The 25,890-nt window shown below is 45.7% G+C and overlaps 1 protein-coding gene across 2 annotated transcripts in view; it reads left to right on the top strand.

Annotated features, from left to right (window-relative positions):
* The window catches only part of LOC143934021 (cell adhesion molecule CEACAM1-like), a 98,151-nt gene that overhangs the window by 43,638 nt on the left and 28,623 nt on the right, over positions 1-25,890 (top strand). For both annotated transcript variants that reach the window (XR_013263192.1, XM_077457254.1), the window contains exons 4-7: positions 2,140-2,436; positions 5,020-5,259; positions 20,284-20,565; positions 25,675-25,815. Coding sequence is in view for 1 of the 2 variants with exons in the window: in XM_077457254.1 (XP_077313380.1) it covers positions 2,140-2,436; positions 5,020-5,259; positions 20,284-20,565; positions 25,675-25,815 (960 nt within the window). In the remaining variant the exon portion in view is untranslated. The remainder of the gene's footprint in view (positions 1-2,139; positions 2,437-5,019; positions 5,260-20,283; positions 20,566-25,674; positions 25,816-25,890) is intronic.

Raw genomic sequence — 25,890 nt, 5'->3', positions numbered from 1 at the left:
GATTTTTGGACTGAGCCTATTGCATTGTAATCTTATTGAAATGTCATTATATTTACCTTCTAAAATAAAAGGAGCCATGTTGCCCTTCCATTTTCTGAAGAGTTTTAATTTAGCAGTAAAAATGATATGCATTTCCTCTCAATTCTGTTGCTAAAACGAAGTTATGGGGAGTAGAATACCAATCATGGCACTCATGGCATTATATAACACTGAATTCTAATAGCTTACTAGGTTTTTTATAGGTCCAAAAAGATGTGACGTAATACTGTATGTTCACTCAAACACAGAGGGGATCAGAATATTTTGAGAATCTGTAAAGATTGGGGACCCAGCAAACGTGGATATTTTGTGATAATTCCCAATGGTTAGCTCAATGGGATGGTCCATTAGGATGGGGGAAAAAAAGTGTTCCTCAGATCATAGTAATAGTATGTCTAAATCTAATTAAATCTTATATAACCATTTTGTGCTAGTCGGTAATTGGCACTATATTGAAGAGGAGAACAAAAAAATCATAAATACTGTATCTCCTTTCTTCAAGGCTGGATAGGGTTGCCACCTGTCCAGGATTCACCCGGACAGTTAGGGTTTGGAATAATGCGTTCGGGTTTCAGGCTGCCTGAAACGCGGACACATTATTTAGACTGGATTATGGCTTCCCAGCGAGGGTGCTGGCTGCAGTTGTCTAAGCCAGAAGTGTCTGTTACACTCTTTAACACTGCCCAAAGCCAGCACTAACAACTCCCCCCCCCCCCCCAAACATACAACACAGACAGGAGAGAGGAGAGGGCGCAATCTGCTCCTCTTCCCCCCACCCATACCCCTCTGTGTTTGCCCACACTCCAATCCCTGGCACTGTACCTCAGAATAGGAAAGTAAGTTGGGGCTGCAAATTTGAAGTCCAGCAACCTCAGATACATCTGTATGAGAGGTGCTGACTGCCAAGGGGTGAGTGAGGTCATCATCCATCCTGTCTGTGACTTAAGTCTCCCCCTTCTCTCTCCTTTCTCTGAGTAAGTACACTAAGGAAAACCAGGGTTCTCAGAGCACCCTTTACATCAGATTTCCCCTTTACACTAGAGGCTACAGTGTTCCCCCTTTAACATAAGGGATGCTCTGTGAACCCTGATTTGAGTCCCCAGAGTTCTCCCTTACAGAGTCTGCAGAGTCCCCTCTTACAGTGTAAGGGAACTCTGCAAGTTCAGATGTAAAAAGGGGAACTCTGTGGACTCTGATGTAAAGGGGTACTCTTGTTCTTAACTTTATATGATTAGAAATGTTATTTAATAGCAAAATATATGCATAGTTTATACCAGGGATATGCAATTAGCGGACCTCCAGCTCTTGCAAAACTACAAGTCCCATCATGCCTCTGCCTCTGGGTGTCATGCTTGTGGCTGTCAGAATCTTGCTATGCCTCATGGGACTTGTCGTTTTGCAACAGCTGGAGGCCCGCTAACTGCATATCCCTGGTTTATACTATAAAAAAAAATGTGCCCTAAGGCTGGACGAATGAAAATTCCTGTCTGTGGTGGATTTACCATGTGATATTTGTGGACCAGTGGCTATTATGGCAGTATAGGGAATAAGGCAGCAGAAAAAAGTTGTGAGTTGAGTTTGTTTTAAAGCGGGGTTCCACCCTAAAGTGGAACTTCCGCTGATCGGAAACCCTCCCCCCCTCCGGTGTCACAATTGGCACCTTTCAGGGGGGAGGGGGGTGCAGATACCTGTCAAAGACAGGTATTTACACCCACTTCCGGGCATAGACTCCCACGGGAGTATGTGGTAAACTTTGCCCATTCTTTTCAAAACTTAACAAAAAATACCACTGCTAGATAAAGGTCAACCTCCATATTCATCTGACTACAAGTTTCAATTGAGGTTGCAAATTTTCCTTGGTGCATTACTTGATGATGATGTCATCACAACCCTGTTTTAGTAGTTGGCAGAATGTTCATGAGTATGAAATTTTATATAAAAACGTGCAGTCTTATAAAGTCACACAAAGCTATCAAACTGTTTTCTGAAATCCAACGCACCCCATTTCTTCCTTTTTTGTTTTTTGTTTTATAATATTTGGTAGGCTTTTATTTCTTTTTTGTTCTGACTTGCAGTAACAATGACTGTTGTAAATTGCAGCTGCAATCTCGGTGGTGAATCTGACCGATAACACATCAGGATCATACATCTGGGTTGGAGAAAACACATCTTTGCATTGCTCCGCTGATGGATCGAATGTCACTTTCCGCTGGTATCTGAATACAGAGGTATTACTCCCGGGTCCTCAGCATAGCATATCATCACAAAGTGATTCTCCTCAATACTCCAATCTCCTCATCAGCCCCGTCTCTAAAACTGATGCTGGACCTTTCACCTGTGAGGCATCTAATCCGCTCGGAAATAAAACCAGCGATCCCCTGAACCTCAACTTGGCCTGTGAGTAATTGCTTTTCATTGATATATACATTATAATTTTAAAGTGAAAGAAATACTAGCACTTGAAAATTGTGTAAGCACATCCAAAGCGAGTCAGACATTGATGATAACACATCTGTGTTATCCAAAACAAACAAAATCTGTGAGGAAAATTACCCTCTATATACATTATATCTTTATTCAGTGACTACTGTTTGTAAGCTGAGAAACATGACAAAACCGGGCCTTGTACACACGGTCGGAAATTCCGACCACAAAATCTGTCAGACTTTTTCCTACGGATTTTGTCCGAAACTGGTGTTGCATACACACAATCAGACAAAGTTTTCAGAAAATCCGATCGTTCGGAACGTGATGACATTTCTTCATTACGACGGGACTACATTGAGGCTATTAGCCAATAGCTTTGGTCTCGTAATTTGATCTGAGCATGGGTGGCACTTTGTCCAGAATTCTCTACAAACAATCAGAAAACGATCGGAAAAAGTCAGTTCGGATTTTGTGTCGGAAAATTTGAGATTCTGCTCTCAAATTTTTTTCCGTCGGAATTTACGATGGAAAAAGTCAGTTCGGACCGCTTCCGTCTGAATTTCCAACCGTGCGTACAAGGGCTAAGACATTATAGATTCCTAAACTTATCTTCATTCTATTATAACAACATAAATTTATGGCAGTAAGATCTCGCTTTACTGGTAGGCACAACAGCATTTAGAAAATGGAGATGTCTTTTTCAGAACATCAATTGTTACGTTTTTCAGGAAGGATACAACCACCTTTGACTTACACATGGGTGTGCCATAGTGCTGAACCCTATGGAAAGCATGTCGAAAGGTGGCTATTGCGGCGTATTGCCGGGGGTTTTAACCCTTTCTCGGCGCTGCAAATTCGACGGTAAAACACCGCTAAAAATAGCAGCGTTTTACTGCCGACGCTATGGGTGTCGTGGTGTGAAAGTAGTCTAAATTACTGCACGGATCTGGAAGAAATACACAAAGCACACCAAGATTCTACTAAGAATACATGTGACAATATTTGCTTATTCCTCAGTTCAACTTTAAAGCCCATAACAACCCATACATTGTAATCCATCATTTCTTTTGATTGCTCTAAACTGATGAAGAGAAAGTCAGATTAGTGCTTTTGTCACTGCAGTCTATGCAATAGCATACCTCCCAACTTTCTGAAATGGGAATGAGGGAGACCTATTATCAAAAGTATGTTGTATTTTATATACAACTCTATAGAGCAGACCAAAATGAGGGACAAATGAGGAGGAAGGAAGGGCAGAGGGACTTTGTTCTGAATCAGGGACAATCTCTCAAAATTAGGGACAGTTGGGAGGTATGCAATATTACAACTCTGCAAGATCAACAGGTTTTCTTTTGGACTTAAATATAAAACATATAGTTGAATGCATGTTCTTATATCTAACAGACCAAAATCAAACAAGAAAGTAAGGGTTCACAGACACTTTAAAGTGGTTGTAAACCTCTGATATGAAACTTGAACAAAGAAAATCCCTCTATAGTGTGTACTTGACTCAATCCAGAGCACTAAGTATCATTTCTGTCTGCTGCCAAGTTCCTCTGCTATCAGCATGAGTCACTTATGACAAGTTTTTCTCACCCCGAGAGAAAAAAGGTGGTGGGAAGGGAACTCCAGCACACAGCCTGTGTCTGACAGCCTCAGCTCTGTTCCTGTGTGCTGTGTGAAAGGAGTGTGTCCCTTCCCTCCAGTCAGGGCTAAAAGCTCTCCTCACTAAGCCCCCCCCCCCCCCACACACACACTTTTCGGAGCTGAGAGATCCAGTGTAAATTCTGCACTTTGAACAGATATAAAGAATAGAGGGCTGCAGATAAACAGATTTAACTTTTGCAGGAGGATTTGTTTCATCTCAGTGAAGTGACTGTTCTCAAGTGATGCACAGAGTATATGTGAGGGTTTACAACCACTTTAAAAAAACAAAACAAAAAATAAAAATTCTTTTGCATTGCATGGATAAAGAACAGGTTTGCTTTAAGGCAGAAAGGGGGCAAAATTACATTTCAGCGGACTGATGGACATAGCTCCCAACTGTCCCTGATTTGGAACAATGCCCCTCTGTCTCTATTTCCTCTGTGTCCATATTAGTTGTATATAAAATGCATTTTTTATCTTTCAAAAAGAGTTTCCCAGTGCTATATACCTTTTATCCAATTTCTAAATTTCTGCATTTGTAAAATTTCAAGAGCCATTTTAAATCAATAATAGTGGTAAAAAAAAGCAAAACTTTTTTTTGTATCATTTCACTTTAAGGGGGCGTGGCAGGGGGTGTGTCCTATGCCTACATACTTTTGCTAATAGGTGTTCTTCATTCCCATCACAAAAAGTTGGGAGGTATGCTGATAGATATAAAGTCAGCCAATTGTAACAACTGAATAAAACACTTTATTTTATTTTTTACTATGCATAGTTCATACAGTACATACATGCAATTCCCCCTGTTACTCATTTACATGTGAGATTATCTACAGGTAAATGATAGATGTATAATGGATAATTGATGATGACAATGTTAAATTTACATCATTTTACATTTCATAGGGAGACCAGAAGGAAACATTAATTGCTCTGCTATCCCTGATGGACAGAATATTACACTCGGCTGTTCCTGGTCAGGAGGACATCCAGCAGCTAATGTGACCCTGAGCTTCAATGGAACAACAACGATTAAAACTGACAATGTAACCAGCCTGGTATTCAAAAGTGATATTTTCCAAGGATTAGATCTCATCTGCCATGGAGATCAACTGGGAATAACATCTCAATGTACAGCTAGAATAGGTGAGTTTCAGTTCTAACTGAAGAATAATAATGTCCCCATCTTCCACCACAGTCAGGGTTGTATCAATCACGTTCAAAGTCCAGATAAAGTAACATCACCATGGGGATTGCATAAAGGCACAGCATCCTGAGCCCAAAAAATATCATGCCTTCATTTCATGTCTTTAGATCTTTGTACCTATAAACAGGAGGAAGTTCAAGGATACAGATTTATAATGAGAACCTCTGAAAGTATCCCACATACTCACTTTGGAGCAATTTACTAAAGGCAAATAAAAATGTCCTTTACAAATTGAACAGCCTTTTTTTCAAAGAACACCAAATCACACGCCAGAAAAAAAAAAGGATTTTTCCATACCTTAATGGTAGATGATGGCAGACAGCAGAGCTTCATCTCATTCACTAAGCTCTGGGTAAAATTTCCTTGCAAGATGAACAGTCTATTTTCCTTTCCTAAATAGAGCCCTATGGATACAGAGTTTTACTGCTATGGTGTGGTGGCTTTGCTCAGGATCAGATGTATATATACAGCACTTCTGGGTAGCGGGCGGAATGCGCTCTGCCATCGGCTTGCTCCAGCTGTGATTTTGCAGTTGGTATTGCAAAATCGATGTCCGCTGATCATTTGTTACACTTGCAACATTTGTTTTAAACAAGGCAGATTGCCGTTCTGTCTGTGCAGAAGGCATGGATCCTGTGTTCCTGTAAAGCAGGGACATGGATCCATGCCTTCCCCTAGTAAAAGCACCTCCCACACAATACACAAACACTGGCTAAGCACGCATTTAACCCTTTGTTTGCCCCAGATGTTAACCCCTTCCCAGCCAATGTCATCAGTACAGTGACAGTACATATTTTTTAGCACTGATCACTGTATTAGAGTCACTGGTTCCCATACAGTAACAGTTAGTACCCAGTTTGTCCGCCACCACATTGCAGTCCCATTAAAAGTCACTGATCGCTACCATTACTAGTAAAAAAATAAACGCTCCATAAATATATACCATAGTTTGTATACACTTTAACATTTACGCAAACCAATCAATATACGCTTATTGGATTTTTTTTTACCAAAAATATGTAGCAGGATACATATTGACCTAAATTTATAAAGAAATTTTGATTTTTAATTTTTTTTTTTATTGAGTCTGTTTTATAGCAGAATATAAAAATGTTTTATTTTTTTTTTTCAAAATTGTCGGTCTTTTTTTTTTATAGCACAGGGGAAATCAAATACCACCAAAAGAAAGCTCTATTTGTGGGAAAAAAAGAGCATACATTTTATTTAGTTACAGTGTTGCATGACCACACAATTGTCAGTTAAAGTAACGCAGTGTCCTATCACACAAAATGGCCTGGTTATTAAGGGGAGCAAATCTTCTGGAGCTGAAGTGGTTAAGAACAGTCATTGACCTTGCAGCTATTAATTTCTGTTGACAATTCCTCTTATTTGTAAAAAGTGTTTAGTCAATGTAACTAGATGTTAGGGTTTTACAGACTAACTGTTTAATATAGATTCATCTATATATACCGTATATGAAAAAAATGCAAAAGGAGTTGCCCCAGAGATTTTTAAGGTTGGTCACAAAACACCAAATTATAAAAAAAAAAAAAAATCAACAAATCCATGCTTTATTACAAATCGATAAAGGCTTAAAACCAAAAAATTGCACCAGAAAGAAAAAGTTGATTCAGCTGATTACACCTTAATACATAGGTAATGTTACTTCAATGAGTATTATACAATGCACATGGTGATCCATGAATAAAGAAGGTGAATGACATCTTAAACTTGAAAATCATAATAGCAACGTGTTATGTGAAATGCAGTTCACTTCATCAGGAGTTTTTATGCTGTCAACAAAGTGCCTATTATTCAAAAAAAACAATAAATGTAGTGTAGAAAAGTCCCGGGTCCCTTGAGGCCTAATGATGACCTCCAGAGTTAGGGACAGCTGACATCCTTCTGTGTAGAGTGGGTGGGCATGGTGGGTGTACTGCAAGATGAAAGGGTTGGTGTTAGACACTTTTTGAATGTAAACAGATGTATTGTCTCAAACTGTAGGAGAGAGGGTTAGGGCCAGGACACCCTTAAAGGGGTTGTAACGTTTCTTGTTTTTTCTGTGACCGGCCCCCAAGCTTCCCCTTTTTACTTACCTGACCCTTTGAACTTGACCCACGGGACGCGCTGTCTCTCTGCCCGGGGTTCTCGGGTGTTGATTGGATAGATTGAGAGCAGTGTATCCATTTGGCTCCCGCTGCTGTCAATGAAATCCAATGACACGAGCGCCGGGGGGTGGGGCCAAGTCCTGCATTCGGCCTCTATGGACGGCATATGCTGGACTCGGGAGCGTGCCCATAAAGGTAACCCCCTCGGGGAAGCGCTTCTCCGAGTAGGTTTTCAGATGTGGGGAGGAGTTGTGAGAGCCACTGAGGGACCCCAGAAGACCAAGATCAGACCCACTCTGTGCAAAACGAGCTGCACACTGGAATTAAGTATGATATGTAGGTTATTTTTTTTAAAACATTTTTACCTTTACAATTACTTTAAGTAGATGCAATGATAATTGGCAGACCCCGAGACTTCCATAGGTAGACAGCTATACAGGTGATGGCCTCCAACTGGACATCACTTTTGTATAGGTAGGACCGCTTTCGCCTATGGCAACAATCTTGTAGCAGTTACTAACAGTAGTAGTAGTCAACTATTGGCAACATAAACAGTTCTCTGCTTATTCCACAATCACTCACTGTGGGCCTTCACTCCACAAACTCCCAGTCTTTCACTGGCAATTGGATCCCCTGAACTCTTTCACTGTTCAGTAACTTTCCCAAGCATAACCCTGCATCCCTACTAGGTCCCTGGCTTGGCACCCACAAATACTATTCAAGCGTCACCCCCGCTGACATGCTAGGTTCCTGGCTTGGCACCCACTGATGCTCCGCAAGCATCACCCCTGCTGTCCCGCTGGGTCCCTGACTTGGCACTTGCTGAAGTTTTCCCAATTCTTCACCATCCCTGGCTGGTGAGGAGTCTGCTCTGGTACTGTCCTCAGCTTATTCACAGTGGTCTCTGGCAACAAGGTGGATCTCCCTTAGTGGCGACAGCTTCCCCTTCTACCACCGACCACAGCTGTTTCCCCATCCGGCTTAACTGCTACTTCTGGTTGGACTACAAGCCCTCAGTCCCAGCCCTGCACTGCTTCTGGATAGGCCCTCAGATAGCCTGGCAGCCAGATGTCCCTGGGATAGGCCTCAGGCTTACAACCTAGCAGCCCTGGGCAGAATAACACACATTCACCCAGACTCCCGTCCAGGAGGCCCCCCCACCCCAAAGCACCTTGTCTTATATAGGCATGGGGCGGGGTCACCAAGTGATGTGACACTGCCCCTTATGACTGCACAGTCCTAGAACTCGGAAAAAGCACTCGGGCTTTCACACTGGAATGAGAGGAAAGGCTCTTTACAGGCTCTATGCAGGCACTATTTTTAGCTCTATATCGCCTGTAAAGCGCCTCCATGGTACAACAAGGAAACTGGAGTGCTACCACAGTCTGGCACAACTTTCACAGAAGCTGCAGGGGACCAGTCACAGAGATTGAGGAAATCTAGTAAAGTTGGATACACACAGAGTAAATTTCTTCAAATTTACTATGTTTATTTTGCTTCAGAGAAAGGAACTGGAAAATCTGCCCACAGTCCCTTTCTCTGTTTCAAAAGTGAGCTATCAGGGGTCTGTTTAGTCCACTAATATTTCACCAAAGCTCCCCCAACAAGACTGTTACATTTTTTTTTTTTAAAAATACATGTTTAAATAAATAAATATCTACTGACACCATCCTCTGCCCTACTGACTGACACTGTCCGCTTTTAAGTTAGGCTAATTCATATTTTTACAGTGACATTTGTTTTATTTATTTAGTTATATTTTATGGGTACAAGAATGCTTTTGTTTTATTTAACAATGCCCCTTTCAGCCCCTCCCAATGCAATTTGGCAAACACTCACTGTTCACCGTGGTGCACTTAGCGCTCTGCATTACTACTCTCCTTGAGGCACTCAAAGGTGTCCTAGGTCTTTTACAATCCTATAGTGCAGTGATGGCGAACTGTGGCACCCCAGATGTTTTGGAACTACATTTCCCATGATGCTCAACTACTCTGCAGAGTGCATGAGCATCATGGGAAATCTGGTTCGCCATCACTGCTATAGTGTATACTCAACTAAAAAAAAAATATTGTGCCGCTAAAGTGTTCAGGTTCGGATTGAAGAAAAGGTGGCAAACCTTTTTCATATCCATGTGATAATTCACTGGTGTCAACCGTGTCATCATGTAAAAGAACAATAAAAATAGCCCACCGCAGATTATCAATTTCGGACTCACATGATTTAATTGACTGAGCAGTGTGTGGGTGGGCTACTTGTTCAAAGGCCAACAATATGTGTTCCGATTTATGTTGTTCAACACAAAAGTAGCATGCACTTATTGCAAGAAATGTCCTTTTCCTCCTCCACAAATCAGTGCTGCAGCCAATTTCTTTTTGAATTTTTGTTTTTCATCTTCAAATTGTTTGTTCCAAAAGAAAATTAAAATAAGCAATCTGATTGTCAGCTTCCTATCTACTGTCTCCATCATGCTAACAAAGTCTTCATCTTCCATCGTTCTGACTGGTAATTCAGTGTGCCCGATCCATCTTGCTATGACCTCCTCCTTGGCCTGTTGTTCCTTAGATAACATTTTGTATTTTGAAGCACCTAAAAGAGCAGTGCAAAAAGTTTGCTGTAGTGGTGCACTGGCTTGACTAGGCCTATCATTGGAGGTTTTCTGTATCTGTGGGGTTGAATTAGGGAGAAAAAATCAAGTTATTCTGATTTTACATTCTCTCACCCCACACAGTCAGCTCCAAGTTGTCTCTCTAGAATATATTACATGTATGGCCCTTCCTAGGGTGGGCCCTAGGCCTTTAGGCGCCCTGTGCTGTGCGAAAATTGCGTGCTCCAGTGAACACATCCCTCTGTATATATTTTAATGGTATAATTCAATTTGGGGAAAGCAGCAGCTGATAGATATGAAATCGGTCCCATTAAGATTCAGTGCCTAAATACACAACACAGACAGACAAGCAGCTATTACTTCAGTATAACAAAAGTTATGAAATCGGACTGCAAGAAAGTTTGTTAAAAAAATCTCTGCAATGTACATAGATAAGACTGTTCCTAACATAAGTGGCATTAAGTGTGCTGTGCTTACCTCTGTATGAATTTCGGGATGAGTGGTCGAATTAAGTTTGTTGTATTTTTACCAGCGAGGGTTGCTACACATGGTTTGCAAAGTGCCCTGTTGTCCTTAAAGAGGAGTTCCGCCTGGGGAAAAAAATGTAAAAGACTTAATATATGGACACTTACCTGTCCAGGAATCCCATGAAGCACGCTGCTATTTTTTAATTGGCCCAGTTGGAGAGGGACAAGGAGGGGGCAAAACTTTAGAGGGACGGTGCTGTCTTGTGGAAGTGGGTACGGTGACCTGTCAAAAATAGGTGGCATCGGAGAGTGGGGGAAGCAAATAAGCAAAGGTTCCACTTTTGTGTGGAACTCCTATTTAATATCAAATGTAAAATACATCTATAGATCTTCTCTTCTCTTTCTACCAAAACTACTAGTCACAGATGCCGTCATTTCCTGTATAGTTTGTGCAGCAGTGGGGATGGGAAAATAGGAGTGACTCAGTCTGAATCTGACTCACCTCAGTGAGGTCTGGACGTGGATGGTGCGGAGGAGGTCTGCAATGCACAGTGCTCTGGACTGTATGAGGACAGTGAGGAGGCCTGTAATGCTGCACAGTGCTCTAGATGGTGGCTGTTATGCTACGCAGTGTTCTGGATGGTGGTCTGAGGACACCTGTAATGCAGCATAGTGCTCTAAACAGTGGCCACAATGCTACAGTATTCTGGACAGTGGTCTGAGAACCCGGTAATGCTGCACAGTGCCCTGAATGGTGGTCTATAGACATGTGCAGAGTAAAATATTTCGTTTCGTAATTTCGTTTTCGTCCGAAAACTTAATTTATTTAGTTACTCCCGAAATTCGTTTTTATTTATTTTGTTTTTCGTTCAAAAATTGCATTCGTCCGAAAATCCTCATGAATTACGATCAAATCTGTCTTTGAAGGCTTATGGTGTCTGTCGAATGTATAAAGAAGATTTGATGGAGCTAGTATACAGCATACTTTAGAACCCTATTAAAGTCTATGGGACTCCAACGTTCAAAATCTAAAGTGCTAATTGTAATTTGCAAGTTACTGTCCTAAAAAGTGTTTGGGGACCCGGGTCCTGCCCCAGGGGACATGTATCAATGCAAAAAAAAGTTTTAAAAATGGCAGTTTTTTCAGGAGCAGTGATTTTAATAATGATTAAAGTGAAACAATAAAAGTGTAATATTCCTTTAAATTTCGTAAGGGGGGGGGGGGGGGGTTGTCTATAGTATGCCTGTGAAGGGGCTCATGTTTCTGGTGCTTAGAACTGTCCCTGCACAAAGTGTCATTTATGCAGGAAAAAAAGTCCTTTAAAATCACTCGCAGCTATTATGAATTGTCGGCTCCGTAATACAGAGAACACTCATTGAAAGTCATTGATAAAAAATAAATAAATAAAAAAGCGTGGGGGTCCCCCAAATTCAATTACCAGGCCCTTCAGGTCTGGTATGGATATTAAAGGGAACCCTGCCTCAAATTTAAAAAAAAAATGACGTGGGGTTCCCCCTAAATACCCATAACCAGACCCTTCAGGTCTGGTATGGATATTAAGGGGAACCCCGCGTCAAATGTAAAAAAAAATTGACGTGGGGGTCCCCCTAAAAATCCATACCAGACCCTTTATCCGAGCACGCAACCTGGCAGGCCGCAGGAAAAGAGGGGGGGACGAGAGAGCAGCCCCCCCTCCCTCCTGAACCGTACCAGGCCACATGCCCTCAACATTGGGAGGATGCTTTGGGGGTCTGTGACCCCTCAAAGCACCTTGTCCCCATGTTGATGAGGACAAGGGCCTCATCCTCACAACCCTGGCCGGTGGTTGTGAGGGTCTGCGGGCGGGGGGCTTATCAGAATCTGGAAGCCCCCTTTAACAAGGGGACCCCCAGATCCCGGCCCCCCCCCTGTTTGAAATGGTAAGGGGGTACAAAAATACCCCTACCATTTCACAAAGAAAGTGTAAAAAATAGTTAAATAAGACAAACACACTTTTGAAAAATTCCTTTATTAAAAAAAAAAAAAAAAAAAAAAAAGATTCCAGCAGTGCTAATCCACTCTTGCTATCCAGCGACGGACGGTCATCTCTCCAGCGATGGCTCATCTCATCCAGCGATCTCTCGTCCCCCCCTCTTTTCCTGCGGCCTGCCAGGTTGCATGCTCGGATAAAGGGTCTGGTATGGATTTTTAGGGGGACCCCCACGTCAATTTTTTTTTACATTTGACGCGGGGTTCCCCTTAATATCCATACCAGACCTGAAGGGTCTGGTTATGGGTATTTAGGGGGAACCCCACGTCAATTTTTTTTTAAATTTGAGGCAGGGTTCCCCTTAATATCCATACCAGACCTGAAGGGCCTGGTAATTGAATTTGGGGGACCCCCACGCTTTTTTATTTATTTATTTTTTTATTTTTTTTATCAATGACTTTTAATGAGTGATCTCTGTATTACGGAGCCGACAATTCATAATAGCTGCGAGTGATTTTAAAGGACTTTTTTTCCTGCATAAATGACACTTTGTGCAGGGACAGTTCTAAGCACCAGAAACATGAGCCCCTTCACAGGCATACTATAGAAACCCCCCCCCCCCCTACGAAATTTAAAGGAATATTACACTTTTATTGTTTCACTTTAATCATTATTAAAATCACTGCTCCCGAAAAAACTTCCATTTTTAAAACTTTTTTTTGCATTGATACATGTCCCCTGGGGCAGGACCCGGGTCCCCAAACACTTTAAAACTTTTTTTTGCATTGATACATGTCCCCTGGGGCAGGACCCGGGTCCCCAAACACTTTTTAGGACAGTAACTTGCAGAATCTTTTCTCTCTGTCAAATCTTTTTTCTCTGTCGAATATTTTCTCTATATAATCTTGGACTAATAGAGGTAAGGTTAGGCACATTCGACCACAGGTTCTATAGACAGATTGTTATTGTCAGAGTCACGTCGAATCTCCTATTCTATATCGAACTGTTGTAACAATGAAAACGAAAATAAAGCATTTATTTATGTCGGATCTTTCATTTTTCGGATTCTGTGCTTTCGTTATCGTTTGTCAACTAAAAACGAAAATAGCTGAAATTCGGACGAAAATGCATTTGGACAAAAACGAATGCACATGTCTAGTGGTCTAAGGAAGCCTTTAATACTGCACTTTGCTCTGTTGACCGGTACTCTGAATGGTGGTCTGAGGAGGCTGTAATACTGCACAGCACTCTGGACGGTGGTCTGAAGAAGCCTGCAATGTTGCAGAGGGCTCTGGACGGTGATCTGAGGAGGCCTGTAATGCAGCAGAGTGCTCTGGATGGTGGCTGTAATGCTACACAGTGCTTTGGATGGTGGTCTGGCTCTGAGGTAGCCTGTAATGCTGCACAGTGCCCTGAACGGTAGGTGTAATGCAACACAGTGTTCTGGACGGTGGTTTGAGAGGCCTCTAATGCTACACAGTGCTCTGAACGTGGCTAAAATGCGGCACAGTGCTCTATGAATGGTGGTATGAGAGGCTTGTAATGCTGCAGTGCTCTGAACAGTGGCTGTAAGGCTACACCCAGTGCTCTGAATGATGGTCTGAAGGGAGGCCTGTAATGCACAGGGTTCTGGGATGGTGGTCTGACTGTGAGAGGCCTGTAATGCTGCACAGTGCTAGATCTGGATGGTGGGCCCAGGTCTGAGTGATGGCCTGTAATGCACAGTGCTCTGGATAGTGATGGGCGAACTTCCGACGAGACGTTTCGCGAACAGGAACCGCGAATGTGGCCAAAAGTTTGCGAACTGCAAGGTTCCTGGCAGACCCCATTGACTTTATCGCAGGCGAACCTTAAAAACCTCCAGGTCATATTTTCCGCCACAAAATACTTACTAGCTGTGCACACATAGTCCCACAACATGGACACTGACATAACAAAAGTATTAAGTGAATCTGGGATCGACAACGACAAGCATTCTTTTTTTATCTGTGAAATTTTGACAATTCAGGAGCGCATGAAGGCCATGGAGGTGAGGCAAGGTCAGGGCAGGCTATGAAGGGGGTGCAGGAGATGATCAGTGCCACAGTCAGGGCAGCGCAGTCCTGTGCCAGTGTCCCAGTGTGCCAACCTGTGCTTGAGCCCCTCACCCCCACCTATGCAGGGCTCCACTGCGGTGGTCCGGAGGTGCCAGTCCAGTGCTGATCCTCAGCCATGGTGCTGGCATTGCCTGCTGATTGGCTTCTCTGCTGCCATCTGCCTCACTGTCTAAAACCAGCACCACAATAAAGACTGAGCACTGACACCAGCACCGTGATAGAAAGCACTGACACCAGCACCGTGATAGAAAGCACTGACACCAGCACCGTGATAGAGAGCACTGACACCAGCACAGAGATAGAGAGAGAGCACTAACACCAGCACCGAGATAGAGAGAGAGCACTGACATCAGCACTGAGATAGAGCGAGAGCACTGACACCAGCACCGAGATAGAGAGAGAGCACTGACACCAGCACCGAGATAGAGTTGAGAGCACTGACACAAGCACCGAGATAGAGAGAGAGCACCGACACCAGCACTGAGATAGAGAGCACTGACACCAGCACCGAGATAGAGAGGACTGACACCAGCACCGAGATAGAGAGCACTGACACCACACCAGCACCGAGATAGAGAGCACTGACACCACACCAGCACCGAGATAGAGGGCACTGACACCACACCAGCACCGAGATAGAGAGCACTGACACCCGCACTGATACCAGCAACTCGCTGCGGGACCCAAAAATATCACACCGTTCAACCTCTTCAAACAGGAGGGTACGGGCATATAGTACCGTGTTCTTTTTTTGTACAAGGAAGTGAGCCAAATGTAGAAAAAAGGTCTGTGTGCTCGATTAAAAAAATAGTTTATAGAGATATACATGGTCTACTGGTCACATGTGTTGAATTCCTCTGAGATCCATGCCTCATTCATTTTTAGAAATGTGAGGTAGTCAACACTGTCGGTCACGATCCCCCCTGTTGCGTTGAACGTCCTTTCGGATAGGACACTGGACGAGGGGCAAACCATTGCAAATTGGGCAAGCTCTGGCCAGAGGTCAAGCCTGCCCACCCAGTAGTCCAGGGGTTCATCACTTCCCTGATGCTGGATCCGGATGAGACCTGTCGATGGGTCGGCTGAAAGAATGACCTCATATCAGAAGTCACCAACACATCTTCAAACCACCCTCTTCTTGCAGGCGCTGTTGGATTGGTACCCACAACTCTTTCTCTGGGAGTGGGAATTCCTCTGACAGCGCACGCAAAAGCAGAATGAAGCATTTCTCAAAGCCAGGCCTGGAAGTGCTCCATTCTGACAGCCCTCTGTGACGGTGGTAACATTTCCGCCATTTTGTGTTTGTACCGGGGGTCTAAGTACGTTGCCACCCAGTACTGGTCCTTGACATTTTTTGCTTTTTATACGGGGGTCCCTGTTAAAACACTGGAGCATAAAGGCCCCCATTTGCACTAAACTGGAAGCGGTGTGGTGGCCTGGCTCCTGCTCATCATCCAGGATAATGTCGTCCTCCTCGTTCTCCTTTTCCCATCCACGCACAACAACAGGGTTCCCAGAAAGGTTTAAAGCACTTCTTGCTCCTCCTCATCCACTCCAGCACCATCCTCCTCTGACTCCTCTTCAGACTCCTGTTGTTGACTTGTCTCAGATAGAGTAGCCCCCCTGGGAATTCATTCAGCATAGCGACTTCCTCATCTTCCTGCCCCTGCTCCTCCATGGCTTGATCAATGACGCAATGCAATGCACGCTCAATAACGAAGGCATAAAGGTACGATGTCACAGATGGCGCCATGGCTGCGACTGACCAGTTTGGTGATCTCATCAACTGGCTGCAGAAGTCTGCATGCGTCGCGCATGAGCAGCCACTGGCGCGGTGAGAAAAAAAACAAGCTCCCCAGAACCTGTTCTGCCACAGAGTTCGTGCAGGTAGTCATTAACTGCATGTTTCTGCTCTAGCAGACTATCAAGCATATAGAAGGTTGAGTCCCATCCGGCAATCGCAAATAAGATGTCTGACCGGAAGATTGTGTCGCCGCTGAATGTCAGCAAGGCGAGCCATGGCCGTGTAAGATCTTCTGAAATGGGCTGGGATTTTCCTTGCCTGCCGCAAGATGTCCTGGACCCCAGGGTATTTGACAACGAATCACTGCACGACCAAGTTTAAGACGTGTGCCATGCATGTGTGTAATTTTGCCCTGTTTCAATGCGCTAAGCAGATTGGCACCATTGTCACACACCACTTTACCAACTGTCAAATTGAGCGGTGTTAGCCACTGATCTGCCTGTGAACGCAAAGCTGAAAGGAGTGCAGGGCCAGTGTGGCTCTTGGCTTTCAGGCACAACAGATGCAGCACAGCATGGCAACGTCTCAGCTGGCATGTCGAATAGGTTCTGGGGATCTTGGGCGGCACAGCGGAAGAGATGCTAGCAGCGGAAAAGGAGGAGTCAGCTGAGGAGCAGAGGGAGGAGGAGAAGAAGAGCCAGGCCTGCATGCAATCCGTGGCGGTAAAATCAAACCTACACGGGTGCCACGGGTTACATGCTTGATGGCCGTCAGAAGGTTCACCCAGTGGGCAGTAAAGGTTATATACCTTCCCTGCCCGTGTTTGCTAGACCACGTGTCTGTGGTCAGATGTATCTTGGCACTGACACTGTGTGCCAGAGATAAATTCACTTGCCGCTGAACATGGCCATATAGCTCTGGGATGCCCTTCTGTGAGAAATACTTCCTTCCTGGGATCTTCCATTGTGGTGTTCCAATGGCCACAAATTTTTGAAAGGCCTCCGAGTCCACCAGTTTATATGGCAGTAGTTGGCGGGCTATCAGTTCTGACAAGCCAGCTGTCAATCGTTGGGTTATACGGCATCATAATTTTTTTATGCTCGAACATTTGGCCCACGGAAGCCTGCCTTTTTCCAGAAAAAAGTGAGGACGGCCTGATGGAAGGTGGAGTGGAGGACAATTGTGAGGAGAGAGAGGAGAAGGAGAAGTAGAAGACGAGGCTGGACGGTGAGAGCCTTGAATGTGGCTTTGTGGGTTCCGTTGCTCCCACTGGGCTCAGTGATGGCAGCTCATGTGCCTTTCTTAAGGCGGTCGTCCCTAGGTGAGTGTTGGGCTTTCCACGACTTATGCGTTGACTGCAAAGGCTGCAGATGGCAACACTATTGTCCTATTGTCAGCAGCGGACACATAAAAAAAAACACACTGCGGAGCCATGTGCCGGCGTCCTGGGAGCGCCAGATGTGACCGTACATGGTTGATGCCTTGCTCCTGATACATTAGCAGTCTGCTTTGTCCCTCCTGTGCAATCTAAGTTCCCGCCAGCTTCTCCTCCCTATCTGCTGGTCCATATCTCCCTCTGAACTCCCCTCCTCTTCCTATCTTGTGGGCACCCACGTGACATCACTAGACACATCATCATCGACATCACCTTCCCCACAGCTATAATTAGAGATCTCGGAATAGGCAGCAACAGCGGGGACCAACCTCCTCCTTGGGCTGATCTTGGTACTGTCGTCAGACTGCTGAGTGGCGGTTGTTGCTACCTCCTCTTCCTGATCCAATGCCAAGAGTGGCTGCGCATCGGCAATGTCAGAAAAGAATTCCTGTGACTCAAGCGGAGGGTATATGGTGGTGTTGGTGGTAGTTTCTTTGGGGGTGCGTTCTTTGATGTAATCGCACGCACCTTCTGCAATTTGCCACTTTGGCTCAAGCCTGTTGCTCCTGCCCTACCCCTATCACCCCGGCGAAAGGGCCTGCCTCTTCCTCTGCCTGTCATTTTTTAAATGACCATGTGACAAAAGTCTTTAGAGAAGTGCAGTATGTATGTGGAAGAAGGTATAGAACACCCTGCTTCAATCTGTCGTTTTGGGGGGCCACTGGTCTATCACACCAGTTATAATACTTTTTTCTAATTGCGTTTGTCACTCTTTCTAGTATCGCTCAGCAGTCATAATACTGCACAGTGGAAATGCACTATTGGACCTTTGTGGACCTAATAGTAGCTAGCTAATAGCTAGTGAATTGCAGACTGTCCCTGCTCCAAAAACCAAACTGTCCTTCCCTACACTGATAAAAGACAGCTGCAGAATCGGTCAGCAAGCACTCAGCAGCACAGCAGTGCACCATAATAGACTTGAAAGAAAGCATATTATAGGTATATTACAACCGTATATACTGTACACCTATACCAGTCCTTAAAAGGACTTTGGTGGACCTAATAGTAATAGCTAATTGGCTAGTGATTAGACTGACTATCCCTGCTCCACACAGCGTCCTTTCCCTACAATGACAAAAGACAGAATGTAAAATGGCTGCCAGATCAGGTCTACTTATAAAGGTAGGGGGTATGTCCATGTGCTGAAATGTCTCAATTGGCTGTCCTGTACCCCATGATGGATGTGTCATGGGTCAAAGTTCTTCACAATGTAAGCAAATATGGCCGCCACGAACAGCGCCAGAAGTCCGCCGGTTTGGCGAATCGCGAGCAAGCAAAATTCGCTGCAAACTGACTGCTGGGCGAACCGCAAGGCCATCTCTAGCTCTGGATGCCGGTGGTCAGGGAAGGCCTGTAATGCAAACACAGTGCTCTGGACAGATGGTGGTCTGAGGGGAGGCCTGTAATTATAATGTACACACTTATGATCATGATTGCCCAGAGCAGAGAACACTGAGTCAGGAGTGGGACTCTTTCTCTCGGGAGGCCTGTAATGCACAGTGCTGCCCTGGACGGTCGTCTGAAGCCTCGGAGGCCTGTAATGCTGGCTGCACAGTCACTTGCTTGCTGGAAACAGAAGCAGGCAGAGTCCTGTGGAAAAGGAAGTTCAGAAGGGTAAACATGCCTGCCTCACATTTAATTTTGTTTTCGTTCGAAAACGGAATTGATATTTGTCATATTTTTCATCAGTGAATGAAAATATGGTGTAGTTTTCGTTTAAAAAGGCTGCTGATGAAAATTTTTCATGAAAATGTTTTCTTTGACAAAATTAACCCTGAAATAGTGAACCCAAAAATAGTGAAAAAGCAAACCATAGAACTTACTACAGGTAAAAGGGAGCCTGTGGCAGAGTCTCCTGTGCAAGTATCTGGGGCAAAAAAGGTAGCACATGATGGAGATTCAGGTGTCCTTTACTTTACTCTTATTGTATTCTTTATTACATCTCATTGCTGCTGATCCCTTGCAGCCTCTTTGTCACCGGTCCTGAAAAAGGTCTTGCACCTGCTGCTGATAAGAATTTAGGCAGGAAATTGTTGCAATGTTGGACCATGCTTACATAAAGTGTTATGAAATGGCTAATCAGAAGCCCATTTGACTAGGCTGTAAAGCATAAGCACAGCTGGGAAACAGGGAAAAATACCCTTTAACTGTATGTAGTCCCTTTAATAGTGATCTTGTCATGAAGGTTTTTGTTTGGGTGCTTCTTGTTATAGGGTGATAATGCTCTGACCCTATCACATGCTCTATGAACAGGTAGTATTGTAACAGTGAAGTAAAAGATCATTCAGTGATTATTGTCTGATCTCAGTAGACATTCACACCTGGTCATTCTCTTTGGAGTTCCCACTCATATTCCAGGTTCTGCAGTTTCCTGCTGAAGACCACGTTTGACGTCTAACAAAAATACAATTGTTTGGTCTGTGACTTGAGTAGCCACTGCCTTTAATTTTTTAACTAGCCTCAATATATGTAACCTGAACCATGAAATTGTATAATAATGTGATTGTATGGTTTTTTTTTGTGTGTTTATTTCTACAGGACCTCCAGTGGCCCCAGGACATAAAAACACCAGCATCACTTATGCAGAGGTTGGGGGGAATCTAAATCTGACAGTGACTGTGGAACCTGGACTGCCTGTGAACTTCACTTGGCAGTCACCCTCTAATAATATAAACGGAGAAAACCATGTGAACAGCAGCGGTTTTAGTTCCAGTTACCTGATCAAAAATGTGGCTGAGAAGGATGCTGGACAATATAAATGCATAGCTGAGAACATTATTGGAACTCAGAGCTTTTTATTCACTGTCAATGTGTCTAAAGGTGAGTCTGTTATAAAGTCTTTTTCTAAAAGAGATAAATAATAACACAAAAAAAGTCATATGAAAACAGTTAATGTGGAGCTTAAAAAGAATGGCATTACAATACATATTTGTATGTACAATGCCATGCATTGGTTTAACACATGATAAAATGGGCCATTGCCACAGTCCATATGTGTGACGATTTAAGGTTTTTTTCATCTAATATTAGGATGCAACTAGGGTGACCACATTTCCAAACTGGCATTCAGGGACAATTCTGCCAAGGACCGGGGGGGGGGGGGGGGGGGGGGGGGCGCAAATGTAGTCTCAAAATTGACGGCGGATTCAGAAGTGGGGGGATTTGTTGGGTAAATGGCTGGTGCTAGTACTGAAATTATTCTGACACCATGCTTAGTATGGTGTCAGGATGATCAAATCACATTATTTCTATTACTACATTGTAATATAAAATGAAATAGTTCAACTCACCATAACGCTGAGGGAACCCTGAGCTTGTCATTTGCCACCAGATGCTGCTTGTCACTTGCCACTGTCTCCTGCCACCAGATGATGCGTGTCACTTGTCACCTGCTGCCAGAGAGAGGGCAGGGAAAGAGAGGGGGGACAGGGAGACAGAGGGGGGACAGAGAGAGGGGACAGGGGAGAGGGGAGAGGGGAGAGGGGACAGGGGAGAGGGGACAGGGAGACTGGAAGAGGGAGACTGGAAGAGGGAGACTGGAAGAGGGAGACTGGAAGAGGGAGACTGGGAGAGGGAGACTGGGAGAGGGAGACTGGGAGAGGGAGACTGGGAGAGGGAGACTGGGAGAGGGAGACTGGGAGAGGGAGACTGGGAGAGGGAGACTGGGAGAGGGAGACAGAGGGGGGACAGGGAGGGGGGAGAGGGGAGAGGGAGGGGGAGAGGGGCCAGGGAGAGGGAGGGGGGAGAGTGAGACAGAGGGGGGAGAGTGAGACAGAGGGGGGGCAGGGAGAGAGAGGGGGGGCAGGGAGAGAGAGGGGGGACAGGGAGAGAGAGGGGGGACAGGGAGAGAGAGGGGGACAGGGAGAGGGAGGGGGCAGGGAGAGGGAGGGGCAGAGAGGGGGACAGGGAGAGGGAGGGGGCAGGGAGAGAGAGAGGGAGGGGAGAGAGAGGGAGCTCAGGGAGACAGAGGGGGAACAGGGAGAGAGAGAGGGGAACAGGGAGAGAGAGAGGGGAACAGGGAGAGGGAGAGGGGAACAGGGAGAGGGGAACAGGGAGAGGGAAGGGTAACAGGGAGAGGGAGGGGAGGGAGAGGGGGTACAGAGAGAGAGGGGGAGACAGAGTGGGGACAGGGAGATGAAGGGGGGGCAGGGGGAGAGAGAGAGAGAGAGAGAGGGAGGGCAGAGAGAGGGAGGGCAGAGAGAGAGAGGGAGAGAGAGAGAGGGGGTGACAGAATGGGGACAGGGAGATGAAGGGGGACGGGGAGGGGGAGAGGGAGGGCAGAGAGAGGGAGGGCAGAGAGAGAGAGGGGACAGGGAGAGAGAGAGAGGGGACATGGGGAGGGAGAGAGGGGACAGGGGGAGGGAGAGAGGGGACAGGGGGAGAGAGAGAGAGGGGGGACAGGGAGAGAGAGGGGACAGGGAGAGAGAGGGGGCAGGGAGAGAGAGGGGGCAGGGAATGGGGGGACAGGGAGGAGGGACAGGGAGAGGGAGGGGGAGAGGGAGGGGGGACAGGGAGAGAGAGAGAGGGGGGACAGGGAGAGAGAGAGATGGGGGACAGGGAGAGAGAGAGAGATGGGGGACAGGGAGAGAGAGAGAGATGGGGACAGGGAGAGAGAGAGGGGGCACAGGGAGAGGGAGGGGGCAGGGAGAGAGAGAGGGAGGACAGGGAGACAGAGGGGTCAGGGAGAGAGAGGGGGGACAGGGAGACAGAGGGGCCAGGGAGAGAGAGGGGGGACAGGGAGACAGAGGGGGCAGGGAGAGGGAGGGGGGACAGGGAGACAGAGGGGGGAGGGAGAGGGAGGGAGGGGGGCAGAGAGGGGGGGTCAGGGTCTGGTTAGCGACAGTGCTCAACTCACTCACTTGGATGGTCTGGGGGGGGGGGCTCACAGTCAGCGGCTTCCCGGTGAGTGTCACCAGCTTGCCCAGGCAGGCATGCTGGATGGAACAGTGTGCGGATCTCCCCTCGGAGGATGGAACGGCAGCGGCCATTGGAGGACTTCTGTCCCCGCCCACCACCAGCGTGACCGTAAACCTATCACAGTAGCCAAAGGAAGTTCTCCAAGGCTCTGTGCTACAGGTGGTGGGCGGGCCAGCAACAGTAAAAAGCCGCCCTCAGGACTCAGGAGGAGGAGATACAGAAGACGCTCTCTGGCTGCTCTCTCTCTCTCCCTGCTGCTGTGGCTGGAGGCGGAGGTGGGTGGACTCAGAGCGCTGTTGCTAGAAGCAAGGCGGGGCGGCCCTAGCAACCAGTTAGGCAATGTTTATTGCCGCGGCTGTGTGTCTTTACTTCATTCCGGGACACTGTATTGTCCCGGAATGAAGGTGCCCGGGACACAGGACACAGGTATCAATTAAGGGACAATCCCAGGCAATCCGGGACACGTGGGCACCCTAGATGCAACACAACGCTTAAAACGTTTTAACACAATTTTGCAACTTGTGATGATGTTTACAGTTTTACTGACACACATCAAACTACTTTGTGGGGTTGATTTGCTACAACTTGAGAATGCAAAATCTGCTACAGCTCTTCACAGAAACCAATCATCTTGAAAGTTTTATTGTCAAAGCTTAAAGGGGTTGTAAAATAAAAAATTTTAATTTTTTAAAATAACAAACATGTCATACTTACCTCCAGTGTGCAGCTCGTTTTGCACAGAGTGACCCCGAACCTGCTCTTCTGGGGTCCCTCGGCGGCTGTCTCTGCTTCCTCCCGCAGGTGCTTCTCACGTTAATGCGAGCTCCTTCGCATTGGTGAGAAGCACTGCGGGCGCGCTCCCGTGATACAGCCGGCGGCTATAGCCGCTCGCTGTATCACAAGGCCCCGCCCCCCGGCGCGCTGCGTCATTGGATGTGATTGACAGCAGCGCGAGCCAATGGCTGCGCTGCTTTCAATCCATCCACTCCAGCCAATCAGCGGCCAGGCTGAGCGGCGAAGAGGACGGCGGGGGCGAGCGCGGGATTTTCGAGGGGTCAGGTAAGTAAAACGGGGGGACTGGGGGCGCCGGCAGTGTGAGATGTTTTTTTACCTTAATGCATAGAATGCATTAAGGTGAAAAAACATTTACCTTTACAACCCCTTTAATTTAACAAGCTGAAGTTATAAGCCGAATGGCTACCATGTACAGCTGCACCAGATTTTGCATGCTTCAGTTTTAGTAAATCAACCACATTGTATCAAGGTGGATTGTACCTTGTTTATTTCAGGACAATTTGGGCTTTCATTTGATTGATCAAAAAAAAGGAGATATCCATTGCTATTTACAAAGAAAAATTGGCCCAAAATAGTAGAAAAAAATTTTTTTTTTACTTTAGCTGTATTTTTCTTGCTACTTCCCTAACCTACCGCCAAAGAACAACCCAAAATAAATAAAACTCCTGAAGATTGCTGCAATACCATGTTATGTTATTTGTACCCAGAAGCAATGGTGCACATTTTTCTTTTTTTTTCCCCCTACATAAAACGCACTGATACTAATTAAATATTTTTTTTTTTTATCTTACCTAATATATTAATCCTGACATTTCATCTTGACTTTTGACTCTAACCCTGACATTGAAGTGTCAGTGAGGTTGCATATATGTATACACAAGGCAGCAAGTTGTTAAACGTTCTAAACAAAAGGCTAGATTATGGTCTTTCAAATGTTGGACTTTGGTCAGTGAAAGTATACAATCCCCCTGGCTTGTGAATGGGAGTAAAAATGCCCCAAGATTGGGGGTCAGTGGGAGCAAAAATCTACCTAATTCCTTTGGTCAGTGTGAGGCTAAATAAATGCCCCATCAATGATACAAGTGGGAGAAATTGTACCCATCGTTTATGTCAGTGGAAAGAATTGTGCCTCACCAATGGTTTCAATGGTAGAAATAGTGCCCCATCAATGGAGGAAATAATGTCTCATCGTTGGTTTCAGTGGAAGGCTTTGTGATTCATCTTAGTGTTAGCGGGAGGTATAGTGCACTATGACTGTGTCATTGGGAGGAATTGTGGCCAGTGCTGTGTTTTGGCCTAGGCCTACGGCAGCACTTTGGTGGGGGGGCGGCAGAAAAGCCACCACTCCAGACAAAAAAAAGCACCCACACCCTCCTCCCAGCTCCTGCACGCAGGGCCACCATCAGGGGATTACAGCTGAATCCCAGAGCCCAGTGTCACAACAAGCTACGGTAACTAGCCAGACAGGGGTGCTCTAGTGCAGGCAACCCGGACATCTACCGTCCGAAGTTCAATAAGCAGCGATCGGCTTTCCGTAGCAGCCGACACCTCTCTCCCCACTGACAGCTGCACACCCCTCCACCTACTTGGCTCCAATGTTCTAGTGTACACAGCCAGCAGGAGGAGGAGCCACAGAGGAGGGACACAACTTCAGTGCAAGAGCTGTGCTGCTGGTCTGAGGTCTGTGTATAGCTTACTGAGGAGGGGGATACAACAACTGGGAAGGGGGGCAGATAACAGATGCACACGTGGAGTGATGGGAGGGGTAAGGGGATAGGTGCTGGGAGTTCTTTGGGAGGAGAGAGGATATGTGCTAGTGTGGGTGTCATATCCTACTCCCACCCTCCCAAAGTACCCCAGCACATATCCCCTTACCCCCTCTCTCCCCAAATGAAAAGATGCTGCATCCCTCTCTGTCCTCCACCCGCGGCATCCCTTTGTCCTCCTCCCACTGCGTCCCTCTGTCCTCCTCCCATAAAGATGACAGGGTGGGTCTTAAAAAGGACAGGGGGTGGGCCATATTTAAATTGAGGAGTGTGCGAGTTTAGTCAGGCCTAGGGCAGCACAAAACCTAAATACACCACTGATTGTGCCCATCAGTAATTTCAATAGGAGCAATAGTGGCTCATCAATGTTGGCAGTGAGAAGGATTGTGCTGTTTGGGGAGTGTTAGTCTGTCTTTATCAATTTGCCATTGTTTTTATTTTTTTTCCACAGCTGCTATTCCTTCTACTACTCCTCCTCCTCCTCATCATGTTACTGATGGCTTGAGCGGTGGTGCAATAGCTGGTATTGTAATCGGGGTTTTGGCTGGTGTTGCTTTAATTGGAATCGCTGTGTTCTTCATTGTGAAGAAAAGTGAGTTTTTTCCAAATTTTACTTTGTTCTGTAAACTAACCTTCATGTCATTTTGTTAAACCTGCACTGTTCTGC

This window comes from Lithobates pipiens, unplaced genomic scaffold (assembly GCF_037356315.1).
Source record: "Lithobates pipiens isolate NorthernLeopardFrog02 unplaced genomic scaffold, aLitPip1_a1.2 Scaffold_27, whole genome shotgun sequence".
In the NCBI taxonomy this organism is placed as follows: domain Eukaryota; kingdom Metazoa; phylum Chordata; class Amphibia; order Anura; family Ranidae; genus Lithobates; species Lithobates pipiens.
Note: the sequence above shows the minus strand (reverse complement) of the source record. Positions and strands in the feature narration are given on the sequence as shown.